We start from the raw sequence: 26,552 nt of genomic DNA on the forward strand, positions 1-26,552 counted from the left end.
GAAGCGTCAGTGTAGGTAGGGCGATCCTGCCGTTGCACAGTTCTCTACTGAGCGACCCGCCATTACAGCTTCCCGATCGACTCGAGCTTGAGGGCAGCGCAGCTTATCTTCGCGACTTCCACACACATCAACGCACTTGCATCAGTGATGTCCACGGCCTAACTCATGTTTCTTTCCGTCTCTCCCCATCACTCTTCACATCACACCCTATCTTCTGCAATTCCTCAGTACCCTGATATTTCTACTACTTCCTAATTTTGTCCTATTTTGAACCTCGCATTGTTCCCCGGCCTGCTGCGCGTCACCTGTCTGACCTCCAGAGCGGTTGCTGTTCCATACGTTTTCGGCGACATACTCCCATCATCTATTAGGATCCTCCTAGAAAGCGGCAGTTATGAACGGCACACGATCACACCCTCCGGCCAGCAGACAGCACCACAATCTTGCTCGGAATGAAGCCAACATATACCGCAAACCCAGACCGTCCTGGTGAGGTGCGGGCACTGGCATGGCTTCCAAACAGAACACGCCATCTACTCATTGCCTTTCTAGGCGAATTGATCGGTACTTTCCTGTTCCTCTTCTTCGCCTTTGCAGCGACGCAAACTGCCAACAATCTTCTCGGCACCCGAGTCATGGACATTCAGTCTCTCATGTACATCTCGCTGGCCTTCGGTTCTTCTCTGGCAGTCAATGTCTGGGTGTTCTTCCGTGTCAGTGGAGGACTTTTCAACCCTGCGGTACGTTAGATTTCTGGACAGTCGTTCATACAAATGCCGTTACCCCTCTTCATAAGACTAACGTGTGCAAAGGTTACCGTCGCGATGGCTCTCATTGGTGCTGTGCCCTGTGTCAAGGCCGTGCTCCTCATACTCGCACAGCTCGTAGGCGCCATCGCCGCTGCTGGCGCTGTTTCGGCAACTTTCCCAGGTCCACTCGCTGTTCGCACACGACTTGGGGCTGGTACCTCTGTCACTCGTGGAGTCTTCATTGAGATGTTTTTGACTGCCTTGCTCATTTTCTGTATCTTCATGCTGGCCGCGGAAAAGCATCGCTCAACCTTCATTGCCCCAATCGGTATCGGGATTGCTCTTTTTGTCGCTGAGTTGGCTGGTGAGTGACTTACCATCTACAATCCGTGCCCACGCTAACTAAGTAAGGTGTCCTCTACACTGGCGGGTCTCTCAATCCAGCGCGTTCATTCGGTCCTGATGTCGCCACCAGGCTCTTCGACGACTACCATTGGATCTACTGGGTGGGGCCACTTCTTGGTGCTCTGCTCGCCGTACTGCTCTACCGTCTCCTCAAACTACTGGAGTACGAAACTGCCAACCCTGATGCCGATGGCGATGGTCGTCAAGAGGTCTACTACAGGAATGGGGGCTCTGGAGCGAGCACGACTGAAACCAGTAAGTTGGACTGCCACAGCTCTTATATATCAGCACACTGACAGCGTAGCTCGTGTTCATGGCGCAACCGACGGAGCCTCCGATGATGCGGACTTCGCATCTCGCATCCGCACCGCGAAACACGGACCGCAGCACAATGCGGCTCTCACGAACGATCAGGCCAACTGTGCTTCCATGTCACAACCCATGCCTATCTTCAATCCCGGCCATGACGGCCATCGTTCTCAAGCCGCGTCCAATTGCAGCTATCGTAGTGGCCCCAGCGTTGAATCTGGCTCATCGTAGTCTGGCAGTACCAACTCTTTTCGTTCCTCAGTCACATCCAGCTCGACTGCATCGTCGAGTACACAGGCCGAAGATTACTATAGGCACGAGAAGCCAAGGAAGCGAGGCACTTTCGATGGCCATATGTATTACCCGTGCTGCTGGCTCCCTGGGTTTGTGTTGAGCGCAATTTTTTGTCCAGGTTAAAGGTGTTGTTAGAACGGACAGGTTTGCGGAAGATGCATAGCGAATGTATGGAGCTGGTCGTGTATTTAGTGCTTTCAGATCGTACTGTCTGTACTATGATGAACGTATATCAAGAATTATTCTTCCCATCTCACCTGCGCCTCCTTTCCATGGTGTCTCGTTTCAATGGCGGGTTAATCCAAGTCACACAGCCTTTGCCCTTCCTTAGATTTATGCCAATCGAAGATCAGCTTCGCTCGGTACATAAGTGCGATCTCCATCGTACTCTGAGCCCAATCGCAACCGCGTCCATAAGCCGTTAGCCCGCGACCTGCGGAAGGAGTTCTGACGGCTAGGGCGGGGTGTCGGATCAATAGAGATGCTGTAGTCAGAACTCGCGGCTGTTTGAAAGGCATCAGCGGCTGGAGCAGTGCCCGCGACATCGATGACGCTGCGATTCGACCCCGCCACGTTCTCGTAGTATGACGGAACCTTGTAGCTGTTCTGCGAAGCCGATCGCGAAGCAGCAGCGCTTCTAAGCGATTCTTCATGAACGCTGTCTCTAAGATAAGAGTGATATTCCTGCACGGGCGTGTCCTGCGAAGGCGGGTCGCTGCTAGAAGTGTTGCTTGCAGTTGTGGCTTCGGACTTGGTAGGCTTGTTGACAGAATTAGCGACAATATGTGGAAGCGGGTGAACCGACGGAATGTATGGTTTCGTGCGAGATGCGTGCGTAGGTTTGGGGTATTGGACGTGGGTGTTGTGCCGTGGTGTGGCAGGCGAGACGTTCAAGCGTAGTGGTTTGGGCGTCTTTGGCTTCTTGTTGTACAATACGATGAGAGTGACGATTATGAGGGTTGCGAGGGTTGCGCTTATGGCTATGGGGAGGGGTTGGGTTGCGATGGGGTGAGCTGAGGGGGAGAGGGCGGCTGGGGGAGCGAGCCATATCACTGGCAGCTCTTTGTTGTTGTGTGGTGGTGATGACATGGTCGCTCATGGTACTGATTGGGAGGCATGATTCTCACAACTTAGAAGGCTTGTTATATGGTAGTTGTCTGTTTTCTCGCAGTTGATGTGAATCCAGTGCGTTTGTTTACTTCACGGATCAACACCCTTGCGTCCTCGCCTTCGGGCCTCCGCAGGATCAAACGTTCTGCTCGATGACTCGCCACTACTGCCGTTCGCCCCCGCGTCTTTCTCGACATGCTTGAGTTCGTCCATCGATATCGGCGGTGGGGCTTTCCTCTTCTTGGGATCCGGGGAGCTCATTTTTCGCATCTCCATCTCGAGTCTAGCGGAGAGCCTTCGCAACAGCCACTGTGCCTCGCTCGAATTGCCCATGAGCGGACTACGAATGCCCAACCAACTCCATGTTTGATCGTCACCGTCGTCTGCTGTTCCAAGGTCGGGTGACGAGTGGTTGCCGTGCTTGTGGTGAACGCGAGCTCGGCGATGGCCTGAGGCGTCGCGCTCGTCTTGACCAAGCAAGCGAAGGTAGTATGACCACTCAGAGTAACTGTACTGCCTTGGAGGAGACGCATCGACATCCTTCATCAGCTGTCGAAGTTCTTTCGAGAGAACGTAATGGTAGAAGTGAATGTCCCGCGTCAGCTTGTCGCCTCGTTCACCTGCCTCTTCCGCCATTCCAAGCTCCTCCTCCTCCATGTGACCCTTCAGCCTATCCATCATGTGCCTTAACGAGGCGCCTGGATCAGCCTCTTGAGACTCCTCCTTGTAAATCTTTCTCATCCTCTTTGCGCCGATCTTGAGTGTGGACGCGAGACCTTCTTCATCTGGCAGGAGCGTCAGAGACCCAAGCCATATGGTGAAGTCTTTGAACTCCTTGATAATGGTATCACCCATGTTGCTGATGAGGATGGTCAGTGTTGGTACGGCCAAGAGACTCCAGAAAACGAAAAACGCTTTCCCTGCGTTTGACTGTGGAACAAGATCGCCATAGCCGATTGTCAGCAGCGAAGTGTAGGCAAAGTACATGGCCGAGAAGTAGGTCCAGCCTTGTGGCTTCTCGGCGAACATAAAGACCAAAGCACCAAGGAACCACAAAAGGAGGGCTGCTGTGGTTGAGATAGCAAGCGAAGTGTATCGTCGATTTCGTTCGGAGATCTCCTGGATTCTTCGCATGACACGGAACTCCTGTTCCCTCTTTTGAGATTCAGGCAGCTCCTTCTTGAAGTACTCCATCTTCGAGAACCAGCCCAATTTGATCGTTCCCGTCTTTTCGTTGTATGAAGCTAGGACCTTCTCCCTCTTGATCTCAGTGAAACGAGCTGCCATCTTCTGCTTTCCATGCTCAAGGATCAACGATCGTATAGATCCGATAACCAGACCGACAGTGACGAGTCCACCGATGGCGTAAGGGAACAGTAACGAGCGGGCCGTGTGGGTCGTAGGGACAAACTCACCGCCGATGCCGACGGTCAATAGCGTAAAGTCTGCGTAGAAGACTCCATCTAAGAAGTTCCATCCTTCAACTTCTGCAAACATCAAAGCTCCAAGGAGCAGGTAGAACATAAATCCTATGGTCTGCAACATCAATGTCCTCTGACTTGGAGACAGTCTGAAGTCCTTTGGATAGCGGCCTTTGTATGCACCACATATCGTAAGCAGCATCAGCGAGGCGATGATGAAGTACAGCCCAGATGCTATCATTCCGTAGTAGTAGGCCTGGCTCAGAGCATGCTCTTCTCTAGGCTCAACACGAAAAACCGAGGAAGATGCCACCCCAACGAGGGCCATTAGAAGGAAAGATGCCGTGTAGAACCCGACCAGGGTGATCGGCTGTGCAATGGCAAACGACACCCTTCTTGCCATATTGAGCAGCAAAAACATGTTCGCGATAAGGGCGAAGACCAGTGAGACGGAGTTGATGGCGATCAACCATTTCGGATCTTCGACTGTGAAACCGTGCCCTTCGTCGCTTCCTGGTGGAATGTAGACTCTCCACTTTTCAGGAAGTGCGCAGATGCTAAACGCATTTGCCATAGGCCCAAAGGTACCGGCTATGAGTGGACATGCTGTAGATGCGAACCACCAGCGACTGCAAAGATCAGTAAAGTTTCAAGACACAAGGCTTGATGGGTTGCATACCCTGGTTTCAGAAACTCTTGTTCCTCTTCCTCAGCCTGCTCCCTGTCCTGGTCATATTGCGTGTTGTTTGCTTCAACATCTTCCGCCGCTTGAGACGCAGATTTGTCGAGGCCTGGGTCGTTCATGCTGTCACAATATAATCAAAGCGAAGAGCGGTGGAAGCATGTCTTATGGGAAAGCATGTAACACAGCAGTACCCGAGAAGATCGCCATGGTCAAGTGCAAACATCCAAGTTGTGGTGTGCCGCGTTGACAACATGACCAATGACGTAGATGCGCCAACGGCGGCAGTCTGAATCCTCCGCGGCCATCTCAAAGGACTCGATCTCCGCAGGGTCCGTTGCTGCTGGCCTGCACGTCGCTCAGTCCTTGTTTTTCTGTATTCTGGGTCCGGGGATAAGAATAGTGGAGCCAAAGCTTGTCAAGGCAACGATCTGGCACGTGCTTTCGCGTTTTAGTGAATACCCCACATCAAACTTTCGCGTCAACTTGACCCTCACTAAACCATGGACGAGCGAAATCACACGACAACCACGAGACGAGCTTCAACTGTGTTTGACATCTACAGCAACCTAGATGTCGTTGTTTGGTGGTGACAGCAGCGCGCCGCCGACCGAATCTGAGTATGAATCTGGAAGCGACAACTCGGCGTCTCCTATCGCGCGGTCGCCGCCCAGCACAGGCCTGGGAAGTCCCCCAAGCGCACAACAATCACAAAGTCTGCCTGGTATCCCCGAAGTTGGAGCTGAAGGTGCAGCTGAAGACTTAGCCGGCAACGACGCAGACAGCGAAGAGTCTGACGACGAAGAGCCAGAACGACCCAACAAATTCAAAGGGCCGTCGCGTACATGGAACGGATACACTGCAGCAGATCGACAAATCGTAGAATCGCTCCAGCAGATTGAAGACAACGATCTGGCTGCCCATCTATACAATGCACATGCTCTGAAGCGTCGCGCGCGGAGACCTACGACGGACTTGTCGACGACACACGGCTGGCAGAATAAGGATGTTTGGCTGAAAGAAGTGAAGGACCTGCAATACGAAGATGCTGCAGGGCAGTTGCAGACGGAGCTGGTCCCTGCAAAAGACTGGACGGCGTGGCCGCTGCCTCCTCCTTCGCTCCACAGCCTCAGAAACGGATTCAGATGGACCACAGCGGCCGCCGAAGAGGATGAGTGGGCCATTGGTGGTAGCGGCGTACATAATCCAGGAGAGGAGCTGAAAGACGAGATGCTGGGTCTATTTCTACGGCTGGCGAAAGACAACTGGACTGCGAAAGAATGGCAAGACGATGGTCAGCGAAGCTCGAAGAACAGCGCTCGACTGGTAAAAAATCTACAACCGCAAATTGTGCATTCGGACGTTGAAATGAAGGATGACATGGCGTTCGAGTCTCCCAATGATGAAGGAGAAGAAGCTCAGAAAGACGGAGTGAAGCGTGGCAGAAAATCTCAAGTGGAGCTGGACATCAAGCCAGCCATTCTTGCAGATGACGATAAAGCACAAAAATTGCTACGGCCGACAATTGCTTCGATACTCAACCAAATCGACGATGTTGCGCTAGCACTGCAGCGAACGCGACACAATCACTTTGGTCATGGAGGTTTTGATGACTGGTCCTCGCAAAGTGAGTTTACAACAGATGCAGAAACAACAGAACGAGAGTCAATATCCAGGTCGCAGTCTCGAGCGACGCATGCACCCCGGAGCAAGCCAATGACATTACAGGCATTACGTCTATCTTCTAGTCGTGCCAGCCGTGCTCCGAAGTCTCCCAAGAAGCCTCTGAAACCCACAGCGGATCTTGAAGACAGTGACTCAACCTCGGATTACGGCGCACAATTTGCAAAGGACGACGCGCTCGACTCTGCAGCGTCTCGTAGCCCGACAGTACATCGAAAGCGGTCCAGATCAGAAAGCACGGCGGACGAAAATGACATGTCGAATACACGCGACTGGACACGGGCAGGTCTCATGGATTGGAGCGAAGTTCTCGGGGTTGCAGCAGTAAAAGGCTGGGACCAAAAGGTCCTTGCGCGGACTGCAGAGCGTTGTGCAGCACTCTTCGGAGAGAGCATGTCATTCATGCCCTTTCACGAAGATCTTGCAACCGAGTCTAAGACAGAACTTGTACAATACACCCCAGCTACTCATCCAGCACCAGACACGTCAATCGCCGGTGCGACCCGTCCCACGAAGAGACCATACTGGCAAGCAGGTACATTGCGCTGTCCCCATGCCGATTGCGATGGGTATCACAAGGATTTCCGGTGGTCGCATCGTGTCATCGAGCACTGTTTGAGAGTCCATGGTTATGATCCTCGGACTAACAACTCTGACAATGAAGAGCGGGAATATGGAGGTGTTCACATAGATGGTTTTTTGCAGCCTATCGCAGCAAAGCAAGGATGGCTGGGACGTGGAAGGTCAAAGGCGGGAGGCAAGAAGAGAAAGACAGGGAAGTCCGATGCTGCAGATGCCATGAAGGTTGAAGGATTCGAGGAAGAAGCGATTTGATTATATACCCAGTGTAGCACAGGAATCTGCCAATGATCATACTAGCATGGTCTGTCACTGGAGCCCGCCGTTAATCCCTGGCCCCACAGCAGAGCTGCGGGAGCTAAAATAGCGTGCCTCCCACGCGTCCGACGCGACGGGGCATTCCTCCGTTCCAGGCGCACATGCTCCTCTTGCGGTAGCCATCTGCCGTCATTGTTGGTTAAAATATATTTTTTACAGCACCCATATTTCACATCTATAGCTGCACATCGTTGTTCTGTGCAAAGCTATATACGCCTTGGCAGCTAGCTGCTATGTCCTCATACAGTAACGAGTATCGTCAGATGCATTGTAGGCTTTCCGCACCACAACTGCAAAGACATATTCACTCATACTAAAACAGATGCTCGGGAAGACACAAACCAGTTATATCCATCGCTTCCGTCCAGCTCTCCTCCTCCATACCATTCGCAACCCTCGGCCGCCGTGCGCTACCGTCAGGACCTGAATACATCCCCGAGTCGCGACTCTCCTACGATTAGGCATCAAGCCAATTCCTTTGAACCCCAAGCATATATTGCAGAACGTCACGAGCCTCCAGCTCCTCGAATACAAACGGTTCACGACGACCCGGCACCGGCAGCAGATCGGACACTATGGAATCCTTATGAGCCAGTGAAGCGCAGGCACGACGAACTGCATCATAGCGGGGATACATACACCAGTCATGGTCTGACACATACTGCCGGGCGAGAACAAGGACCGGCAGGTCATTATTACCCTAGGTACCATACGATACAATCTGAATATGAACCTTCTGGGCTTCCTCGTCTTCCGGGCGTGGAACAGTATCTACAGCGTCGCAACAACCAAGACGGACGAGTTCCGGACACAAATCGAGTCCACTCAGATGATCGAAACAATACCATGTATGATCAAGCATTTGGATCCGGCTATCATTCCCTAAGTCGATCGCAGCAAGCTTCTGGACCTCCATACGGCTCGCAACATGCGCCGCTTGAGGTTTTGTCCAGCCCTGAGCCCGAGACCAAACGCAGGAGGACGGCAAACCATTCACAGACTGCGCAGCCATACCCACACGAAGCTTCCAGACCAACTGAACACACGACCTACGACGGCTCCTCGAGACAGGAACGCACAAAGGCGCTCGCCGAGTCCACCAATGTCAAACCGAGCAAGATGCGATACTATGCTGTGGCTATCGGGCGCGAACCAGGAGTGTATTTCGACTGGCCCTCTGCTGAGAAACAGGTACATGGCTACTTCGGCGCAAAACACAAAAAATTCAAGGACCAAGAGGATGCTATCATTTATGTTGAAAGACACAGGCTGATAGAACATGATTATGGCGCGTCATCTATCCAAGTATCTCGATCGAAGGGAGAGGAATCCTTCGACTCTGCGTATTACTCCAACAGCACTAGTCATAAGCCGATTCAACCTTCCTGGCAGCACACGAAATCGCTGAATCCTGGACAAGATTTTGTCCATCTGGACGAGGAGCCCATGCTGGCTCCGGATGATGGGCCCAAGCTTGTTCCTGAGCAACAGCACGTAGTTGATCTCATCATGCAGGGTCGCAACGTTTTCTACACCGGTTCTGCAGGGTGCGGAAAGAGTACAATCCTGAAGGTTTTTGTTAAGCAGTTACAAGCACAAGGGAAGAAGGTGAAGATCGTTGCCCCGACGAACCTGGCTGCGCTCAATGTTGGTGGTCAGACAACCTGGAACTTCGCGGGGTGGACACCAGACAGTATGAAGATCCACATTGATAAATTGATGAGCAACTCGCTGGGTAAAGAGAGCTGGAAAAAATTTGATGAGACGGATGTCCTGGTCATCGATGAGATCAGTATGATCGAAAATCTACAGTTCGAGCGGCTCAACATGATTCTAAAGGCTTCAAGGGGAAAGAAGTACGGTGGAGGCGCTTTTGGCGGTATACAATTGATTGTCACAGGAGATGTAAGTTCTGGAAACGCACATTCGTTTCTTATAGCTGACTAGTGTAGTTCTACCAACTTGCTCCCGTCAAGCCGTTCGGTCGCTGCATGTGCGGCTGGGAATTGGAAAGAGATAATCAGCAAAACCCCAAAGAATACAAATGCACGAACAAGGGTTGTCGCGAACACACTTTTTACGACATCGATAAATGGGCTTTTCGAAGTCGAGCTTGGGAGGTATGTAGCTGGATACACTCACATTTTAGGCCCATGCTGATCACATCAGGAATGCAACTTCAAGCACGTCAACTTGACGCAAATTCACAGACAATCCGACATGATGTTCAAGAGCATTCTTAACAAAATAAGAACAGCCGGTACTATCTTGAAACCGCACGCTAAGGTGCTTTTGAATCACACCTCTGAAACTGAAGGTGCAATCGAACTTTACGCTCGTCGCGTTGATGTTGATCGAGTAAACAATGAGAACATAAACCGAATACAGTCGGCAGCCATTGCATACAAATGTCTCGACCATTTCGACTGGCCAGAGGAGCACAGAGAAGATACAAGCCTGGAGAGAAATACGTATCGAATGCCCGGTGGTAGCTTGTCATCACTTGTAGGCTATTTTTGTAGCAAGTATATAGATCACGAAGCTAACAGTCTATGCAGAAAGAGCACCGCTTCGAGACCCAAGTCCAACTCAAACTTAGTCAGCGCGTTGTGCTACAAGCTAACCTTGAACCTAGCGCTGGCCTCGTGAATGGGGCTCAGGGTACAGTTATCGAATTCAAAGAGTTTGACGAAAACGCCCTACCGAAAGCACCAACGAAGAAGGGTGAGGATGGAGAATTGCGTGGCGATCACGCAGTTTATCGCCAGCACCAGATCGGGCAATTTGCAGACGTGAATGGGCGCCAGCCCTGGCCTGTGGTCCGCTTCACCAACGGTGTCACTAGAACCATTTTTGCGGATTGCACAGTGAACTTGCTTGGCAACGATGAGCCGTACTGTAGACTCTCAAGGACGCAGATACCACTTGCTGCTGGCTACGCCATTACCGTGCACAAATCTCAGGTAAGCATTTAGGCTTGGTCACTGCTACAGACATGCTGACACCCGTAGGGCATGACGCTCGATCGCGTTATCGTCGATCTTGCACGCGCATTTGAAACAAGTCAGATATATGTTGCTCGTAAGTCGCTTCCCTAGGGCTTTTACGAATCATGCTGATCGTCACCACAACAGTAAGCAGAGCACGGTCTTTGAAGGGTCTCACCGTCAGTGCTCTCCCACGCAACGACTTAGGCGGCGCAAACGCACAGGTTACAGAGTTCATGGAGAACATTGCGATGAGACAACGGGCCGAAGCAGAGAGAGCTCCCTGAGTGACGCTCAGCGCGTCGCAGACCGTTTTGGGTATGCTTGAGCTCCACTTGGTCCAACTCAAGCTGTTGTGTATACCGCCTTATGATACCCGGGTAACCTACTGTATCCATTCGCCTTGGCCAGGCAAGACCGCATCTCATCTCAGGTGATGCCGGAACTCTAAACACATTCTGTTTGGTAGTGCATCGCTTAAATCATCTACCTAGGTAGGTAATCCGTAGGAGCACGTTGTTCGAAGTAAAGTCTACCGTCTCCAGAACAGTCCGGACTCGGTCACTCGGCTTCTCGGTGCATTAAGTAGCCGGTGAGGCTGCAGGTGGAAACCTATCTTTTAACGGGGACGCAGAACATGGGTTGCGGCAGTGGTCGCGAGCGCGGGCCAGCGCCCTGCATCCTCCACGTCGACCGTGCCACGGTGCTGGCATGCAGCGCCATGCACCTCCCCCGGTCACTCCGCTAGTCCATTCCGAAATATCTACCGCCATTCTGCAAAGGTCCACACACACTCGCCGTTTGTAGCCATCCATCGGTACAAGCTTCGGCCATATAGCATGCCCATCACCGGACTGAAAACAGGCCTTGAACTTGATATGACCCCTGAGAACTGCACGCCGGCCCACGTACGGTGGTGTGTAGATTGATAGGCTGCGTACAGCCCATAACGTAGACGTCGTCATCTGGTGCACTTAGACGCCGAAATACCGCGGATTTATCGGGTTGCTGGTTGTAACTTTCGGTGTGGATCATTGCCCAAGAACACTATCTGTGAGTGGGTCTGTGGACACACGACGGCAGTGGCATGCCGAGCGCGTTCGGTCATTACGTTCAATAGCAGAAGTCCTCCGCAATACGAACGGACATGGTGGAATGCTTTCAGCCCTGTTCCTTGTTGTGGGTGACGGACCATTTTGTGGAGGAATCCATCGGGCCCAAAGTCACAGCTTGAAAGCGTAGGAGCGAGCTAGCTTGAGATACGCGCTAAAGCTCGATCAGCAATTGAGACTGTTGATCTGGCCGCCTGCATCCGTTCACCAGAAGGCTTCCGTCGGCAGGGTACCTATAGTTCATCGTAGAACCTGCACGATAGCCTCTACAGATTTGAGTTGAATACGTGTGCGAATACGAACTCGCTCTTTTCCAGCGTAATCACATCTTCATTTGTAAAGTAGCAACTCGGTCGACCACCAAACTCTTAATTAGCAACCGAAAAACAGGACCTGTCTTAGCCTGCCGAGTGCTGATTTCGTAAAAGCGAAAACTTCGTGTATATCGTAGGGTACTCGATAGATATTTGCTCGCGCACCATAATGCTTAGGTTTTGTCTTGTTGCAATTCGATATGCACAAAGAGCCCTCCTCTTTCTCTTTACAGTTAGACTCTGCTGACACAGTAAGCGCTGCTTACCACGACAGTGCGTTACTCGTCGTTCACAGATGATAATTAACAAATGGACCGCTGAAGGCAAGTTCGACTCTGCTAACCTTTGCCTATCTCTTCTAGGAAATGACGTCTCGAGATCGCGCTGTCGAGCTGACGAAACTCAATATCCACACAATATTCGGCGAAAGAGATGTCACAAAGCGACTGCAGGCAATGTCAGATACTTGGGCTGCAAGCGGCGAAATATCCTTCGTAGACACGATGGGGGTGTTCAAGACGCATGAATCGATCAGTGAGATGGTAGAGAAGATACAGGGCTTTGGTGGTCCGGAGGACGTATTCGTGGAGCTAGGTAGGCTTGAAACGACGGAATTCACCTTGAAAAGAGGGCTAACTCGAGCAATGCAGGCGATGTCGAGTGCCTAAAGTATGGCGAGGAGGAAGACATGTGGGTAACCAGAGTCAAATGGGGCGTTGGACCAAAGGACGCAAAACCAGGCATGACTGGATGGGATGTGTTGACGATCACTGGGGGAAGGATCAAGGCTTGCTACACATTTATTGACGCCTGATAGCTATACCATCGTCTGCTTGTCGACTTGCAGCACTCAGTACGCACCTTGCGCTTTCTCTGGATCTTCGCTCTTTCCCCAGCCCTCAATGTTGTGGACGATAGGGCTCCTTCCGCCGCGTGTGATGATCCATTTAAGTGGTTCGTCGCCGTCGTTGACCTCTTGATGCTCAGCCTGTTCTCGTGAGTGTGCACCTAGTCCAAGTTCATTCGATTGAGGCATACATATGCTGGAATTAGTGCAAAGTCGCCAGGGGCCAACTCTTGTCTCTTCTTGCCGTTCTCGCTGACAATAGCCCCTCGACCGCTGACAGCGTAGACGATCGTGTCTGTGGCGTATCAGATCATCATTGCTCAACATACCCAAGTTATATTACAGGTGATGATTGAACGCAGCTATACCTTCTTCACCGTGGTGGTGAATAGCACTCGCACTATGTGGCTTTGCAAGCATTACTTGGTATGTTAACAAATGTCGGTCTTTGCAAAACTCACGTGTCAAATACGTACCCGTACCACAGATCTGGTCGGACATGTCGACGATGGCGGGGATGCGCTCCATGCTATCGCTCTGAGGACCGCTCGGGGACGTAATTTCCGAAGACTTCTTAACTTGCACCTGTCCCGTCATATTGGGCTGATGTCCAAGGTCTGATGTGTCGTGTTTAGGGTTGGCAGACCGAGCTGCTCTCAGCCGCTGGCCGCTGGAGATCACGGCGCGCCGGACAATGTTCGCGTCACCAGCGCAATTATCTCTGATGACCCCAAGCCTCACGAACCATGGAATCTGCATAGAAGGACGACATCAACATCGGCCCCGTGAATCCGACGCTTCTCACAGCACCTGATTGTCAGCATTTGGCTCGTGAACGCCGCGGTGATGGCCCGTGTGTGACTTGATCACAGAGCCTCGGCATGTCTTTGGCCTTGACGTCAACCACGTCTCACCTGGAAACAGTAGGTCAGCCGCTCACCCCGTACCGCAACCAATAGCAGCGCTCCCATTGCACTCACAAGATCACGGGTCTACCCCGGAAAGCTCCAGATGCGGCTACTATCATGTGCGTCCCCGGACTTCTTGGCGTGGAGCTGGCGTTGCATGTGAAAGACGCTGAACGCTGGTCGTTTATAGATCCACTCTTTCGTGCGGCTTTCTTTGTCTTGTGACTGTCTCCTTCTTGTACCATAGCATTACAATCTGAGCGTTCAGATCTCATCTCTCCGTCAAGATGTCAAAGTCATTTTCTACCGCCGACGTTGCGGCACACAAAACAGCAGACGATCTCTACATCATCGTCGACGAAGATGTATACGATCTCACCAAGTTTGCGGATGAGCATCCTGGAGGCAAGAAGAGTATGTACACCCGACAAGTACCGCTGAGAGTGCGTCAATTAACAATAACTAGTTCTCACACGCGTCGCTGGCAAGGATGCATCGAAGCAGTTTTGGAAGTACCACAACGACAGCATTCTCAAGAAGTACCAGAAACAACTGCAAGTTGGTTCTCTGAACACAAAGGCTGCGCCTCCCACACCACCGGCAACACCACCGCCGCAGAAGAAGGAGATTGTCAAGCCTGAGGCTGTTTCAGGTGCCGTTGCGCCACAGCCAACCGAGGCCGCCGCCGAAGAGATCGAGCCTTTCGACTCTTACGGTGATCTCATCCCATACGCCGACCCTAGTTGGTACCAGACATACCACTCGCCATACTATAATGAGACTCACGTAGCTCTTCGTGAGGAAGTGCGAGCATGGGTCGAGGAGAAGATCATGCCCAACGTGACCGAGTGGGATGAGGCAAAGAAGGTACCCGATGAGATATTCAGGGAGATGGGTGAACGTGGATACCTCGCTGGTCTGCTGGGAATTCACTACCCAACACAATATACCGACAAGCGAGTCGCAAGCGTGCCACCGGAGAAGTGGGACCACTTCCACGAGATGATTCTCACAGATGAGCTGTCTCGAACTGGCAGTGGAGGTCTAGTCTGGAACCTCATCGGTGGCTACGGCATCGGAGGGCCTCCAGTCTTCAAGTTCGCAAAGCCGGAGTTGATCAAGCGCATCGGCCCGGGGCTCCTCAGTGGTGAGAAGCGTATCTGCCTTGCCATCACCGAGCCCGATGCCGGCTCCGATGTTGCAGGTCTGACCTGTGAAGCCAAGCTCTCTGAAGACGGAAAGCACTACATTGTCAACGGTGAGAAGAAGTGGATCACCAACGGTATCTGGTCGGACTACTTCACGACCGCCGTCCGTACCTCCGATAAGGGCATGAACGGTGTCTCAGTCCTCCTCATCGAGCGCGCCGCAGGTGGCGTCTCAACCCGCAGGATGGACTGCCAGGGTGTGTGGTCGTCAGGAACAACGTACATCACGTTCGAAGATGTCAAGGTTCCCGTCGAGAACCTTATCGGCAAGGAGAACCAGGGCTTCAAGGTCGTCATGACAAACTTCAACCACGAGCGCATTGGCATTGTCATCCAGTCCATCCGCTTCGCGCGCGTTTGCTACGAGGAGAGCGTCAAGTTCGCCCACAAGCGCAAGACTTTCGGCAAGAAGCTCATCGACCACCCGGTCATCCGTCTCAAGCTCGCTCACATGGCGCGCCAGATCGAGGCCAGCTACAACTGGCTTGAGAACTTGGTGTACCAGTGCCAGCTTATGGGCGAGACAGAGGCCATGCTGAAGCTTGGTGGAGCTATCGCAAGTTTGAAGGCACAAAGTACTACCACCTTCGAGTTCTGTGCCAGGGAAGCCAGTCAGATCTTTGGTGGGTTAAGTTACAGCCGTGGCGGTCAGGGTGCAAAGGTCGAGAGACTGTACAGAGACGTCAGGGCATACGCTATCCCGGGTGGTAGCGAGGAGATCATGCTGGACCTGAGTATTCGACAAGCGCTGAGGGTGCATAAGGTCTTGGGCATGAAGTTGTAGATATGCAATCTGTTACAATATACATCGCCATGGCGAGTTCTTACTTCAATCTTCCCCACTCAGCTCTGAGCTCTACGTCGCCGTCTTCATCGACGACTTTGCCTCTATCCCACTCCCTATCCTGCCCGCGTTTGGTCCAAACAACGTCTTCTTCCATCGGATCGCCACCTTTCTCCCATTTCTTCACTTGTTCATCCTTGAAACCTGCTGCACGCAGTCTGTCCGCGCCCTGTTGCTTCCACCGTTCTCGATCTCGCATTGCGTCGAGTGCTTCATCCCAGTCATCCCCAGCATCGGAGCCCGGCCTCATGTCCATGGTAGGATCATAACTTGCAGAGAAGCGAGACTCAATGCCGAGGGCGTTGGCTTTGAGAGCGCCTCGCCCGCGCGAGCGGACAGCGGGTTCAGACGGAGGCGGTAGTGGGCCGACTAGGGCCTCGAGAGGGTCCGAGTCAGACGCTGGAGTATTTGACCGTCGCGTGCGCTTTCGAGACTTGATTGGGCTGCGCGATGAGCGTCGGGGCGAGCGTGGCCGATGTCGCTCCCTGTTGCTTTCACGACGAGGTGATCTTGACCGTGATCGAGACAGCGATCTGGAGTAAGACCTGCGCTCTCTGCGGCTTCGATGCCGAGTCTTTTCTCCGAGTTTCTCTTCCCTATCGTGGCGATCTCGGCGGCCGCTCTCTCTCGTTCGCCTTGATCTGTGCGATGCGCGGTCTTCGTCACTGTCCCCATATCGTCTTTTATGGCTATGTCTCGCTCTACTATCTTCTCCATGGTTCCTGGAATGACTACCCGATTTGTGTTCTCCGTGTCGTCTTTTGCGATCTCCTTTGTGGCCGTCTTGGTCCTCGTCCACCCCTCTTCGCCGTGAGCGTCGCTGTCGTGGATCTTCGTCATGGTGCGGAGGACTCAAGCGCCCTTCTATCCTCCTCTTTGCCCTGTCTACTGCTTCTGTGCGACCTCTGTCTCTCTCGCGATTCATCTGCCTGAGCCGCAAGCTCGAGTCCTCGGCTTCCTTTGCTAGCAGTGCAGCATTGTGACTGTCGGTCTGGCGGATAATGTGCCGCAAGAAGTTTGTATTAGGCTTGGGAGCGCCAGGTCCTGATCTGATGGTGGGTAAGTCATAGTCCGGTGACACAGAGTGAGAGAATCTCATGTACATTGCTCGCCGCTTGAAAAAATAGCATACATCAGAGGCTTCCTACGCACCTCTTGGGATTGAAAGCGTCGAGACCAACCAGATCGTACGTCTTGCTCGCCTTCTTAGCATCTTGCGTGAGAAGTTTCGCGACATACTGGTCGTCGTCGATATCAAACGGCATGATTGGGGTGTAAGAGAGGGGAATGACGAAGGATGACTTGATGGGAGAGGGTTTGATCTAGGCCCAAACAGGTAATAGCCGCGGTGTTCAGCCCTACGAATTGTGCATCCAGCCAAAACAAACACCCCTCCCTCTACGTAGGTTGTTGCTTGCAACGGTCCCGACACGCCATATCACGACACGAGGCATTCAACATGGTTGCTACGCGCAAGTCTACAACTGCCGCGCCTACGGTAGCCTCTGCTCTTGCTCAATTACAGCAAGAACACGAGCTGAAGATCATCGCTATCACTGAACCTCTCAAGCCCAGGGATCTTCCTCAATCCTCGAAAAAGCGCAACTCAGCTGCGTCTGTCGACAGTGATCAGAATGTCGACACGCACCCTGCAGCACTGGAGGCGGACTTAAAACACTACAAAGTTTGTATCAACTACGCCGAGAAGATGCGCGGCTAATCCATAACACAGGAGCTCTTCAGTAAGCTGCGCTTCTCCTACGTAGAGCAAGTCACAAAAGAGAAATTTCTGCGCAACCTGACCGACGATCCGCCGCGACTCGTCGAAGCCGCAGAGAACGTCGAAAAGGAAACCGAAATCCTTGCAGTGAAAGCAAGCCTGAAGGAGCACAAAGCCGAAGTCGCTGAGATACTGAAGCAGCTGGAGACGAAGGGAGAAGAGCTCGCTTTGCGCTACGACGCTGTGCAGCTGAGGCGGCAACAGTTGGAGACACTACCAACCGAGATCGAGGGCCTAGAAGCCAGCATTGCGCAGTTGAAGAAAGACCAGATACCCACATCAAGCAATCCAGAACTCGATCTGCCATTGCCAGAAACTTTGCGGCTACTCAACGAACGAGAAGCGGAGCTGGCTGCATTGAATGCACAAATCGCGCAGTTGCAGTCTTCCTTGCCGAACCGAGCAAAAGAGCTGGAGAAGGTAGAACGAGAGCTCAAGCCATTGGAGATACAGAAGCAAGGCACAGTCGCTGCAGCCAAGGAAGCCAGACGGAGGAAAGAAGAGGGCGGCGGCATCGGAGACGAACTTGAGGCGAGGGGACGATGGCTCACAGCGTCAGAAAAGGCGCTGAGGGACATGTTAGAAGTAGAGGATTGATCGTGGGTCTGCCGATCATTGATGGTCGTTAGGAGTTGGTCTTTGTATGGCGTTCTAGGCGCTTGAAGCTTTTCTCGCGAGATACCAGTGGGTTTCCCAACAGCCGTTAATTGTACAACTCATTCAGACCCACGGTCGGTCTCATCCGAGCCAGCAAACCATCTCATGTTCTGGAATCTGAAGGTGGTGATAATTGGGGTTGTGACGACGAAAGCGGTCTGACGTAGATCTGGAGTCGCCAGCGCAGCACTGTCTAAAACTCGAAACCTGGAAGACGCGCTGCAGGGACCAGCGTAGCTGAATGTATAGATGGATGGGTTGTGATTGGGTGAGACCAGCCACCCCTCGGGCGGTGCGTTGTCCAAAGCGAATCAATCGACGGGTTGCTGGGCCAAGTGGGCTGTTTACCGGTGGATCCTGCCTCACCAAGCTAGTAAGGTAGTGCAGCTACCCGCTGTCCAGCCTCTCCAATTCTGAGGTAACACGACCACGATTGCACGCGCAGGAGAACACCGCAGAACCTTCATCCGTTCACGAGCACCAAGAGGAAAGCCGAACTACTGACGTTCTCTACAGAGCTGTCCGCAACGCCGGACGAGCTCGTTCACGCACGTTAGCGCCCAACATCGGCATCAAGCCAAGGGCGACAAACACCGCCTTCTTACCTTCACGGCTTTTACGACATTACGAAAATCTGGTTCACTGGTTATTGTTAGCCTCGGCGCGCTTTGTTTGGTCTCGGTCCCTGCATCAAACACCACTTGGACTTTCGTAGTCTGGTACATCTATAACTGCGTCATCACTTCTAAAAACTTCGAGAAGAACTCATCACCATGTCGGACCAGGGGCTGTCGGCTCCTGGGAGCAGCGCCTATTCATCCGATTCTTTGTACGTCGGTGATGGAACATGGGATTCACAGCGCAACACCTTCCTGTTGCCCAACCTGATGGGTATCAACTTCGACACAATGCGCTACAATGGTGAGTGGTGCCAGCTTGAAGTCAGAGTGTTTGGCTAACTCCTTAGGCATGGGTAATCGCTTTCGCAACATGGTAGGCTACAAGCCACTCATTCTTGCTCACGGTATCCTCGCCGCTATCACCTTCCTCTTCGTCGTGCCAGGTGCCATCTTCATGGCCCGGTTCTACCACCGCAATCCACGACTGGCGCTGCGCGTTCACATCTGGCTTCAGGTCATGACATTACTCCTCGCAACTGCCCTTATTGTGTTGGGCTTTCAGGCTGTCGGGCCGGAGAGGTCACTGACGAACCCGCACCACGGCATCGGCGTAGCGCTGTACGCTCTGGTTGTTCTCCAGGTCTTGGGAGGGTCTATCATACATCGCCTGGAGAAAGGCAAGGAGCGCTTCAAGGTGCCGCTTAAGCTCATTGTACGTCTGCCAGATCTTGCCACTTTACACCGACTAATTGATTTAGCTACATCAATGGGTCGGCCGTGTTGTCTTGCTTTTGGGGATAGCACAAATCCCGCTCGGATTGACGCTTTGGGGCTCACCATTGGTATTGTTCATTCTGTTTGCAGTATGGGCATTCCTTCTTTTGATTGTTTACTTTGTGCTTTCATACAGGAACCAACCGGAGATGGGTTTCGATGACAACACTACCTACATCACTGATCGTTCTGCGAGTACCAGAAGCCGGAGAAGTCGTGGCGGTGGACGTGGAATTGGAGCTTTAGCAACAGCCGGTGCAGCTGGTGCTGGGCTTGCTGCATTAGCATCCAGGAACAGCTACAGTCGCAGTCGCAGCAGACGCCGTGGGGATGAAACGACTGTCTTGAGCTCGCGTCCTGATTCTCGCTCTCGGGTCACGGATTCACGATTTAACGAGTCTTATATGAGCGACGAAAAGTACAACGACACACGCAAAGGCTCTACGTGGAAGGATCGTCTGATGGGTGCCGGTGCGGCAGCAGGAGGAATTTTCGCCATCAAATCTTTGTTTGGAAAAAAGAAAGACAGGCGCGCTTACACTGAAACATCGACTGGTAGCGATATCAGCTATGGCCGCCCTCTGGGTCAGTCTGAGGTCACTCAAACAGATATCAGCCGCCTTGAGGAAGGTATGGCTCCTGACTCACCTAAGAGGAACCAGGACTGGCGTCGCGTTGAAGAGAGAGAAGCTGCGCAAGCGGCTGCCATGGGTGCAAGCCCAGTGCGACCTGGCCATCGATCAACAAGAAGCGGTGGGTCCATAGACTCTTTCGACAGCCGAACAAGCTTCAACACTCACCACGATTCTCGCCCGCTGAGAGAGGAGTCTGGTTATGGAGTCAAAGATGGGATTATGACACTTGGAGTTCTTGGATTCATCAAGCACACCTTCAACAAGCGCAAGAACGCGAAAGAAGACGCACGAATTGAGGAGATGAGACAGCATGACATGGAAGAAGAGAAAATGGCCCGAGCGAACAGCAACCGCCGAAGATTCACTGGTGACGGTGCCGCACCGCGCAGACATGGGCCACCGTCAACTATCTATTCCGAAACCGAAATTTCGGGCATGACACCTTCGGTGGCAAGGCCAAACGCTCCTCCAGTTATGACCTCGTCTGCTGGTCCCTCCGTCCTACGCCCAACCGACAACACTGTCCTCTCTGATTCTGGATCTGAGGCCTATGTGTCTCCTGGTGGGCGCTCTCACCGTCGCCATCGCAATTCCGCAGGCGCCGCAGCTCTGGCTGGTGGGGCAGCAGCAGGAGCTCCATCTGGATCTCCCTCGAGACGGAGGAACAGTCGAGATGAGAGTATCGTATCTCCTCCAGTGTCTGTAAAAGTCAAGATGCACAACGATGGCCGACACGTCACGCTTCGACGTCTGAATGAGGAGGAGGCGGCAGCAGAACGAGATGCTAGGAGACGAGAGCGACAACGCAGAACCCGCACTGGCAGCATGTCTTCATTGAGCCAGCTTGATGGAGACCGTTGGCGGAGAACAGAGGCCCTTGAGGCACAGCAGGCGCAAGAGATGGCGCAAGCAGGCCTGTCACCTGCATCGCCAGCTGGAGCGCCATTACAGATGCCAGAACCATACGTCCCTCCTCCTCCTCCAGGGCCACCTTCAAATTTCGCTTCTCCAGTACAGAGGCCGTCACCGCAGACAGGCTTCCTCCCTCCTCCGCCAGATCCTGCTGGTGACCCCAGTATCCTAAGCAGCCCTCAAGGAACTCAGGTATATGGCACAGAGACCGACGTCAGCAACTACGACACGAATCGTAGAAGGAGAAGGGCCGAGAGAGCGCAAGCGAAACAAGCTAGATCGGGTGGTAGTCGAGTGGAGTTCTCGTGAAGATAGTGTCAGTGCTAATGGTTGAGCGCAAGTGCTGCACGATGGTTGCAACTGCATTTTCAGGCGTCATTTATTTTTTGTGTAGTTCACAAACGAGTGGGCAAATACCGTTGTAGAGCCTTGCCGCATGGTATATAAATACATCCCGTGTTCACCGATGACAAGTCCGCGGAGCAGATCCCTGTGATGTGCGATTTCCAGTTAGACGAAAGGATGTGGCACGCACTATGAGCAGATCATACATTAAGACCAATACCCATAGGAGATGTTTCTCCCAGTCGCAACACCAAAAGTGCATTGCCGTCTGCAGGCGGCGTGCATTACCGCCCGCCCGTACATCACTGGCGAAAGAAGCTGTGTATGCTTCCCGCTGTGTAACGTGTGGCGCTCAAGGCCCACACATCGTGTGGCACTTCACTCTGGAATACTGTCCGGGCCACGCTCATTCGACTGCTCCATACCACGTCGCCATCATGTTCATCGTCAGTCGGCAGCATCTCGGGGCCCTTGGTTGCTCCCAGTCCGCACATGAGTCCGCAGAAGGGCCTTTAAGTAGACGTCGAAACGATATAAGCAGTCTGTCGCTGCGCTGATGGCGTGGAGCCGCGCCTCTGAGATCGAAAAATCCCAAAAACCTCCAGCAAAGCAGCAGCAACGACAGGTCGACACCCCGTGACAGCTAACGCAACCGATGATGCAACCTTCACCTCGCACCGGCGCTCCAGGTCACATCCCGACCCCTCGTGTGTAGCCATTGGCCGGCTGCGCCATGCTACTTTGCCGTCCTGGTGAAGGATAGATGCGAATTCTCGCAGCGCGCTGCGTCCTGCTCGAGTGCACCGCATAGAAGTCAGGGAACACGCGCAGTCGTATGACGACATGCGAGCCACCAGGCCCCCGGGTCTTACCGCGAGGAGGGCGTTGCTTCCCAGTTTGGGGTAGTGATGACAATGGGCGAAAAAGGGAAGCGAGAGGTGCGCGGGCGGCAGGCTTGTTTGGAGTACCCGCAAGGTGGAGCGTTCAGCGCTGAATGAGAGCGCGAGTCGCTGTAACACCACACGGAGCCAAAAAAAAATCTGCTGCCCGGGCAGTTGAGCCGGTGCGAGAGGGTGGACGAAAATCGCGAGGGGCGGTCAGTCAGGCTTCGCCAGTTCATAGCGGTCTACCTGCCGAAAAGCGAGCGCGTCCCCTGCTGCTGCGGGAGATTGTCGGCCATTGGCACCACCTGAACACGCCGTATACTCGCCCTAGCAAAAAGCTCCCGCCGCACTGGAAGGACCCGTGCCATCCCCGACGATTACTCACGCCAAGTGGGCAACCTGGAAGTCGTCGTCAGGCCTGTTCCAGCCCAGCAGACCGCCCAAGCTTGCTGGCTGGCATCCGGATGGTAAGCGTTTGACCTTCCCTGCAGTGGAATCCTTTCCCCAGTGCTGGTACCAGGGGTGTCGGACAAGCCCCCATGCCCTGTGATTGGATCCGCGTTTACAGGCCCTGTCCCTGCAACGCAGCGGCAGTCACTAGTCCAAGGTCTAATATGCGGCTTTGACGCTTGGTCGTTCTGTCGTCCTGGTTCAATCAGGTGCGAATGGCGTTCTCTGCATCTCCAGCATAATGACACAAGGACCATGCGAGAGCTTCTCTCGGACCTCAGAGTAACATACTGACATACATAGTCGTTTGGGTCCGCTCGGCTTGAAATCCACACGCACGCGGAGGACGCCTCTCACGTCCACTAGCTTGCCTGCCTTTACACCATGTCCTCCACCACTACCATTGCTCCCGTCAAGCGCGCCTGCGACAGGTGAGTACGTCGTCGCCGCCCAACAACCGGCCGCTGACCCTGCTGTAGCTGCCACCGAAGGAAAGTCAAGTGCATAGGTGAAGGCACCAACCCATGCAAGAACTGTGTCTCTGCTGGCCTGGCATGCACATACAACGCCATCCCCCAGAAGAAAGGCCCCAAGGGCAGTCGCGCCAAAGTCCTGTCTGAGCTTCGTGAGAACCAACGAAATGCACAATTGGCCTCTGGTTTCCCCCAAGAGCTGGGCCACGATGGCCGGCCATTGTCTTCGCAGAATGTCCGGACTCCAGGCCTGGTCCCACGGCCCCTCGTTGAGAGTTGCATGGAGTTCTTCTTCTCCTACATCTACCCTTCACAGCCGGTACTTCATCGACAACGGGCGCAAGAAGCCATCGTCAACATGGACCGCTCCATCGAAGCCTACTGCATGATCGTGTCCTTGTGTGCGTACGTCATGATCCAGGCCAATATGAAGCCCCGATCCGACCTTCTGGAGCGACATGAGATGGCTCAGATGTCGAACGCTCAATTCGGCCACATCCTCCTGGAGGAATCCATCCGTGTACGGAGAGGATATGACTACCGCGAGAACCCCACAGCTTCCACGGTCCTGACATCGTATCTGTATAGCGGGTGCTACTTTGGATTGGCGAAAGAGAACACAGCGTGGACCTACCTCCGAGAGGCCACTACCCAAGCACAGCTTCTGGGAATGCACGATGAAGAGACATATAAGCACGACCCACTCGACACATCACGCAAACGCGTGCTTTACTGGCTGCTATTCATGGCCGAAAGGTACCATAGTTCCAGTTTCACATCCGCGCCATAGCTGACCCTGAATCCAGAACATATGCCCTTCATCACCATCGGCCAATCTCACTCTACCCGACCATACATCCACCTTCTCTGGACGAAGTACCTGCTGACCGCCCAGTCGCCATCGGCCTGGAGCTTATGATTAATCTGTACAAAACCATTGACGACACATTTGTCAACCTCTGGAACCGCGTACACAGCCACATTAACCCCACCTGGATTGCACAATTGCAAACGCAGCTCTCCGAAGCAGTCCCGGCATATCTTGAGTGCACCGAGGCACAAGCCGTCGAGATCCGCGTAACTCAGCAATGGCTGCGAGCAATGGTCTGGCAACTGTGCGTCTGCCAAGGTCTTGTGAGCAGTGTTAGCCAGGATACGTCCATGACTTTCAAATTCCCGATCCATATCTCAAGAGACCTCTTGACGATGACACACCAATTTTCACAGCAGGCCATGGAGGTACACGGCGTTGGTCTGGTGAGTGCTACTGCGGATTCCATCTCCACCCTTTGCTCCATTCCATTCCTTCTGCACATTCAGACCCCTGTCCGTTCCGATCGTGCAATCCCTGTCGCATGCTGCAGTGGCACGGGCCAACCGCTAGCTACGTCAATCTCTGACGTCCGCTCCTTGATCCACTAGTCTACGCCTTCCTGGAGCGTCCATGCACACACACTTGGCCGCTCTTTACCCTTTCGAGTTCGACAACGCTTTAGATACGAGTCTTGGGCTAACATTGTTGCAGATCGAGAAGCTGTTCGATATCGCCTGCTGCCTGACTGACGTGGTCGCTTGCACGTCTTTCTCGCCAGATGCTTTTGCTTTGGGTCCTCGAGACTATGTGTCTCGTTTCCTTACCCTCATTCAAACGCTGCGCGGCGGGCAAACCCGCTTCCTGCCGATGCTTCTCGCCAAGCTGCAGGAGGTCCTGCCCAACCTCCCCTTGCCACGTTCCCTGAACCTGACACAACCGCTCCCTGGCTCGTCGATCGGCCTTGGTGGCGCTGGCGGCATGGTTCCTTCAAACGCAGGCGACGAGTTTTCAGCGCTTCCCTCTGTCATTTCACCATCGTACCCATCAACCGATTTGATTCGAAGGCTTGCGGCACAGACTGGTGCTCAGTTACCGTTCAGCACGACCCAACAACCCATGATACCGGCACCGACATCTCACATCGATGACATGACAATCTATGATTCTACTCACACTAACTCACATTCCTCGGGGTCAGCTCCTCGAAGCAACTCCGCAACTCCGGGTCCCTACGAACCTCCCATGTCACAATCGCGCGCACAGCTTGTTGGCCATCCCTCTGCTCAACTTTCTTCGACCGTTGCTCAGCAAGCCCACCTACAGTCGCACAATCTCGGTGTCAATTCCACCACTTACGATCCACGATTCAATGTACAGGGGTTTCCGGTGGATCCTGCGATGATGTTCAAGCAATAGAAGGTTGCTCTTAACATCCGGGCGTCGTTCGCGTCGTTGCACAAAGAGAATGTCGTGATACAACCTCCGGGGACTTCTTCCACCCCATCACAGCCAATCAAAGCCGAACATCAGAACGTTCGAAGGAGCCAGAACACGAAAGACCGCACCTCGCATTCGCCATATGCCATAGTGACCATTTTGGGTCAATTAGGCGGGTAGTCATCAGGATTTTCCATGATCTCATCTGTAGCTCCTCGAGGATAGGTGAAACCATGCGGGTGTACGGCATGCAGTGTGGACTGCCTCAAAGTTCGCATTCGTAGCATTTCAGCACGCACAGCGTTATCAGACGCGGATATGCGGCAAGGTTCGTTTCTGCCAATGCAGTTACACAATTAGCGCGTTTTTCAGGTCAGGACGAATCTGCAATTAGCAGTTCGTAGGTTTTTACAGCATCACTATAGTCATCCCGCGCAAAGCGCGCACACGCTTAGACAAATTCACATCATTGTTCAAATGTAACACATTCAAATCTCAACATGGGTCCGGTTCTAATTTGGCACATTGGCAACGCTCAAAACAACGGTCGCACGGTGCAAGTTCTGCCCATGAGTCAATAGGGCGACGGCACTTTCCAGTTCACGTGGGGTAGGAACCAGCAGTCGAACCACTTGGTGATGAGATCGCCAGAGGGGCTCTGCCTGCCCACGGACCTGCATGTCGCAAGGCTGGTGCTCATTCCGGGTTACCAGTCCAAGCAAACCCCCCCAGGGGGGTCCATGTTTGGGATTCTGCTGCAGCGATCGCACAGACTAGGTAGTGACTTTACAGCTTAGAACCATGTCTGTGGTGAGCGTAGTGTAACCGTTGGGCTACTAACGCTCGCAAATACGAGAGCGCCTCGAGTGAGGCTGCAGCTCTCCCCTCTTGGGCCTCTACTCCAGCCAAGGCCCACGATGCACTTTCTACATCGATCACATACCCTGGTCTTCCGCGCGCCCCGGTCTCGACATCGAGCGGCTGACGGTCATCGTACCGTA

At 53.3% G+C, this 26,552-nt stretch overlaps 11 protein-coding genes across 11 annotated transcripts; 7 read left to right on the forward strand and 4 right to left on the reverse strand.

The window, feature by feature from the left end:
- Positions 1-202: 202 nt before the first annotated feature.
- C7974DRAFT_231229 (aquaporin) lies at positions 203-1,874 on the forward strand. Its single transcript, XM_046137379.1, has 4 exons — positions 203-740; positions 813-1,113; positions 1,161-1,409; positions 1,459-1,874. Exons 1-4 carry the CDS (start codon positions 453-455, stop codon positions 1,692-1,694), a joined length of 1,074 nt encoding a protein of 357 aa, XP_045994801.1. The 5' UTR covers positions 203-452; the 3' UTR covers positions 1,695-1,874.
- A 216-nt stretch (positions 1,875-2,090) lies between these two features.
- C7974DRAFT_378394 (uncharacterized protein) lies at positions 2,091-2,846 on the reverse strand (the record flags this gene model as incomplete). The annotated part of the gene is made up of 1 exon (XM_046140407.1): positions 2,091-2,846. The coding sequence occupies one exon, from the start codon at positions 2,844-2,846 to the stop codon at positions 2,091-2,093; it is 756 nt and encodes a 251-aa protein (XP_045994802.1).
- C7974DRAFT_231205 (potassium channel-like protein) lies at positions 2,684-5,317 on the reverse strand. The gene is made up of 2 exons (XM_046137378.1): positions 4,968-5,317; positions 2,684-4,917 (listed from the first exon to the last, which is right to left on the reverse strand). Exons 1-2 carry the CDS (start codon positions 5,090-5,092, stop codon positions 2,958-2,960), a joined length of 2,085 nt encoding a protein of 694 aa, XP_045994803.1. The 5' UTR covers positions 5,093-5,317; the 3' UTR covers positions 2,684-2,957.
- C7974DRAFT_231204 (uncharacterized protein) lies at positions 5,318-7,820 on the forward strand. Its single transcript, XM_046137377.1, has one exon. It carries the CDS (start codon positions 5,544-5,546, stop codon positions 7,485-7,487), a length of 1,944 nt encoding a protein of 647 aa, XP_045994804.1. The 5' UTR covers positions 5,318-5,543; the 3' UTR covers positions 7,488-7,820.
- A 4,095-nt stretch (positions 7,821-11,915) lies between these two features.
- On the forward strand, positions 11,916-12,963 carry C7974DRAFT_231302 (uncharacterized protein). The gene is made up of 2 exons (XM_046137381.1): positions 11,916-12,557; positions 12,614-12,963. Exons 1-2 carry the CDS (start codon positions 12,329-12,331, stop codon positions 12,775-12,777), a joined length of 393 nt encoding a protein of 130 aa, XP_045994805.1. The 5' UTR covers positions 11,916-12,328; the 3' UTR covers positions 12,778-12,963.
- Positions 12,814-13,407, reverse strand: C7974DRAFT_415541 (uncharacterized protein; the record flags this gene model as incomplete). The annotated part of the gene is made up of 3 exons (XM_046143903.1): positions 12,814-12,951; positions 13,002-13,105; positions 13,287-13,407. The coding sequence occupies 3 exons, from the start codon at positions 13,405-13,407 to the stop codon at positions 12,814-12,816; spliced, it is 363 nt and encodes a 120-aa protein (XP_045994806.1).
- A 508-nt stretch (positions 13,408-13,915) lies between these two features.
- C7974DRAFT_340590 (acyl-CoA dehydrogenase/oxidase) lies at positions 13,916-15,727 on the forward strand. Its single transcript, XM_046139257.1, has 2 exons — positions 13,916-14,132; positions 14,185-15,727. The coding sequence occupies exons 1-2, from the start codon at positions 14,006-14,008 to the stop codon at positions 15,708-15,710; spliced, it is 1,653 nt and encodes a 550-aa protein (XP_045994807.1). The 5' UTR covers positions 13,916-14,005; the 3' UTR covers positions 15,711-15,727.
- C7974DRAFT_474086 (uncharacterized protein) lies at positions 15,728-17,036 on the reverse strand (the record flags this gene model as incomplete). Its single annotated transcript, XM_046146587.1, has 2 exons — positions 15,728-16,819; positions 16,923-17,036. Coding segments are annotated over 2 exons (1,183 nt in total), but the record flags the coding sequence as incomplete, so codon positions are not given.
- Position 17,037: 1 nt separating this feature from the next.
- On the forward strand, positions 17,038-18,575 carry C7974DRAFT_399479 (uncharacterized protein). The gene is made up of 2 exons (XM_046142414.1): positions 17,038-17,454; positions 17,503-18,575. Exons 1-2 carry the CDS (start codon positions 17,230-17,232, stop codon positions 18,145-18,147), a joined length of 870 nt encoding a protein of 289 aa, XP_045994809.1. The 5' UTR covers positions 17,038-17,229; the 3' UTR covers positions 18,148-18,575.
- A 13-nt stretch (positions 18,576-18,588) lies between these two features.
- C7974DRAFT_363807 (uncharacterized protein) lies at positions 18,589-21,617 on the forward strand. Its single transcript, XM_046139769.1, has 3 exons — positions 18,589-19,128; positions 19,175-19,539; positions 19,586-21,617. The coding sequence occupies exons 1-3, from the start codon at positions 18,981-18,983 to the stop codon at positions 21,455-21,457; spliced, it is 2,385 nt and encodes a 794-aa protein (XP_045994810.1). The 5' UTR covers positions 18,589-18,980; the 3' UTR covers positions 21,458-21,617.
- Positions 21,618-23,211: 1,594 nt separating this feature from the next.
- C7974DRAFT_316195 (uncharacterized protein) lies at positions 23,212-25,530 on the forward strand (the record flags this gene model as incomplete). The annotated part of the gene is made up of 4 exons (XM_046138550.1): positions 23,212-23,258; positions 23,319-24,056; positions 24,107-24,557; positions 24,826-25,530. The coding sequence occupies 4 exons, from the start codon at positions 23,212-23,214 to the stop codon at positions 25,528-25,530; spliced, it is 1,941 nt and encodes a 646-aa protein (XP_045994811.1).
- Positions 25,531-26,552: the final 1,022 nt, after the last annotated feature.

Source organism: Boeremia exigua, assembly GCF_020726555.1.
Source record: "Boeremia exigua strain MPI-SDFR-AT-0100 chromosome Unknown C7974scaffold_9, whole genome shotgun sequence".
NCBI classification, from domain to species: Eukaryota; Fungi; Ascomycota; class Dothideomycetes; order Pleosporales; family Didymellaceae; genus Boeremia; species Boeremia exigua.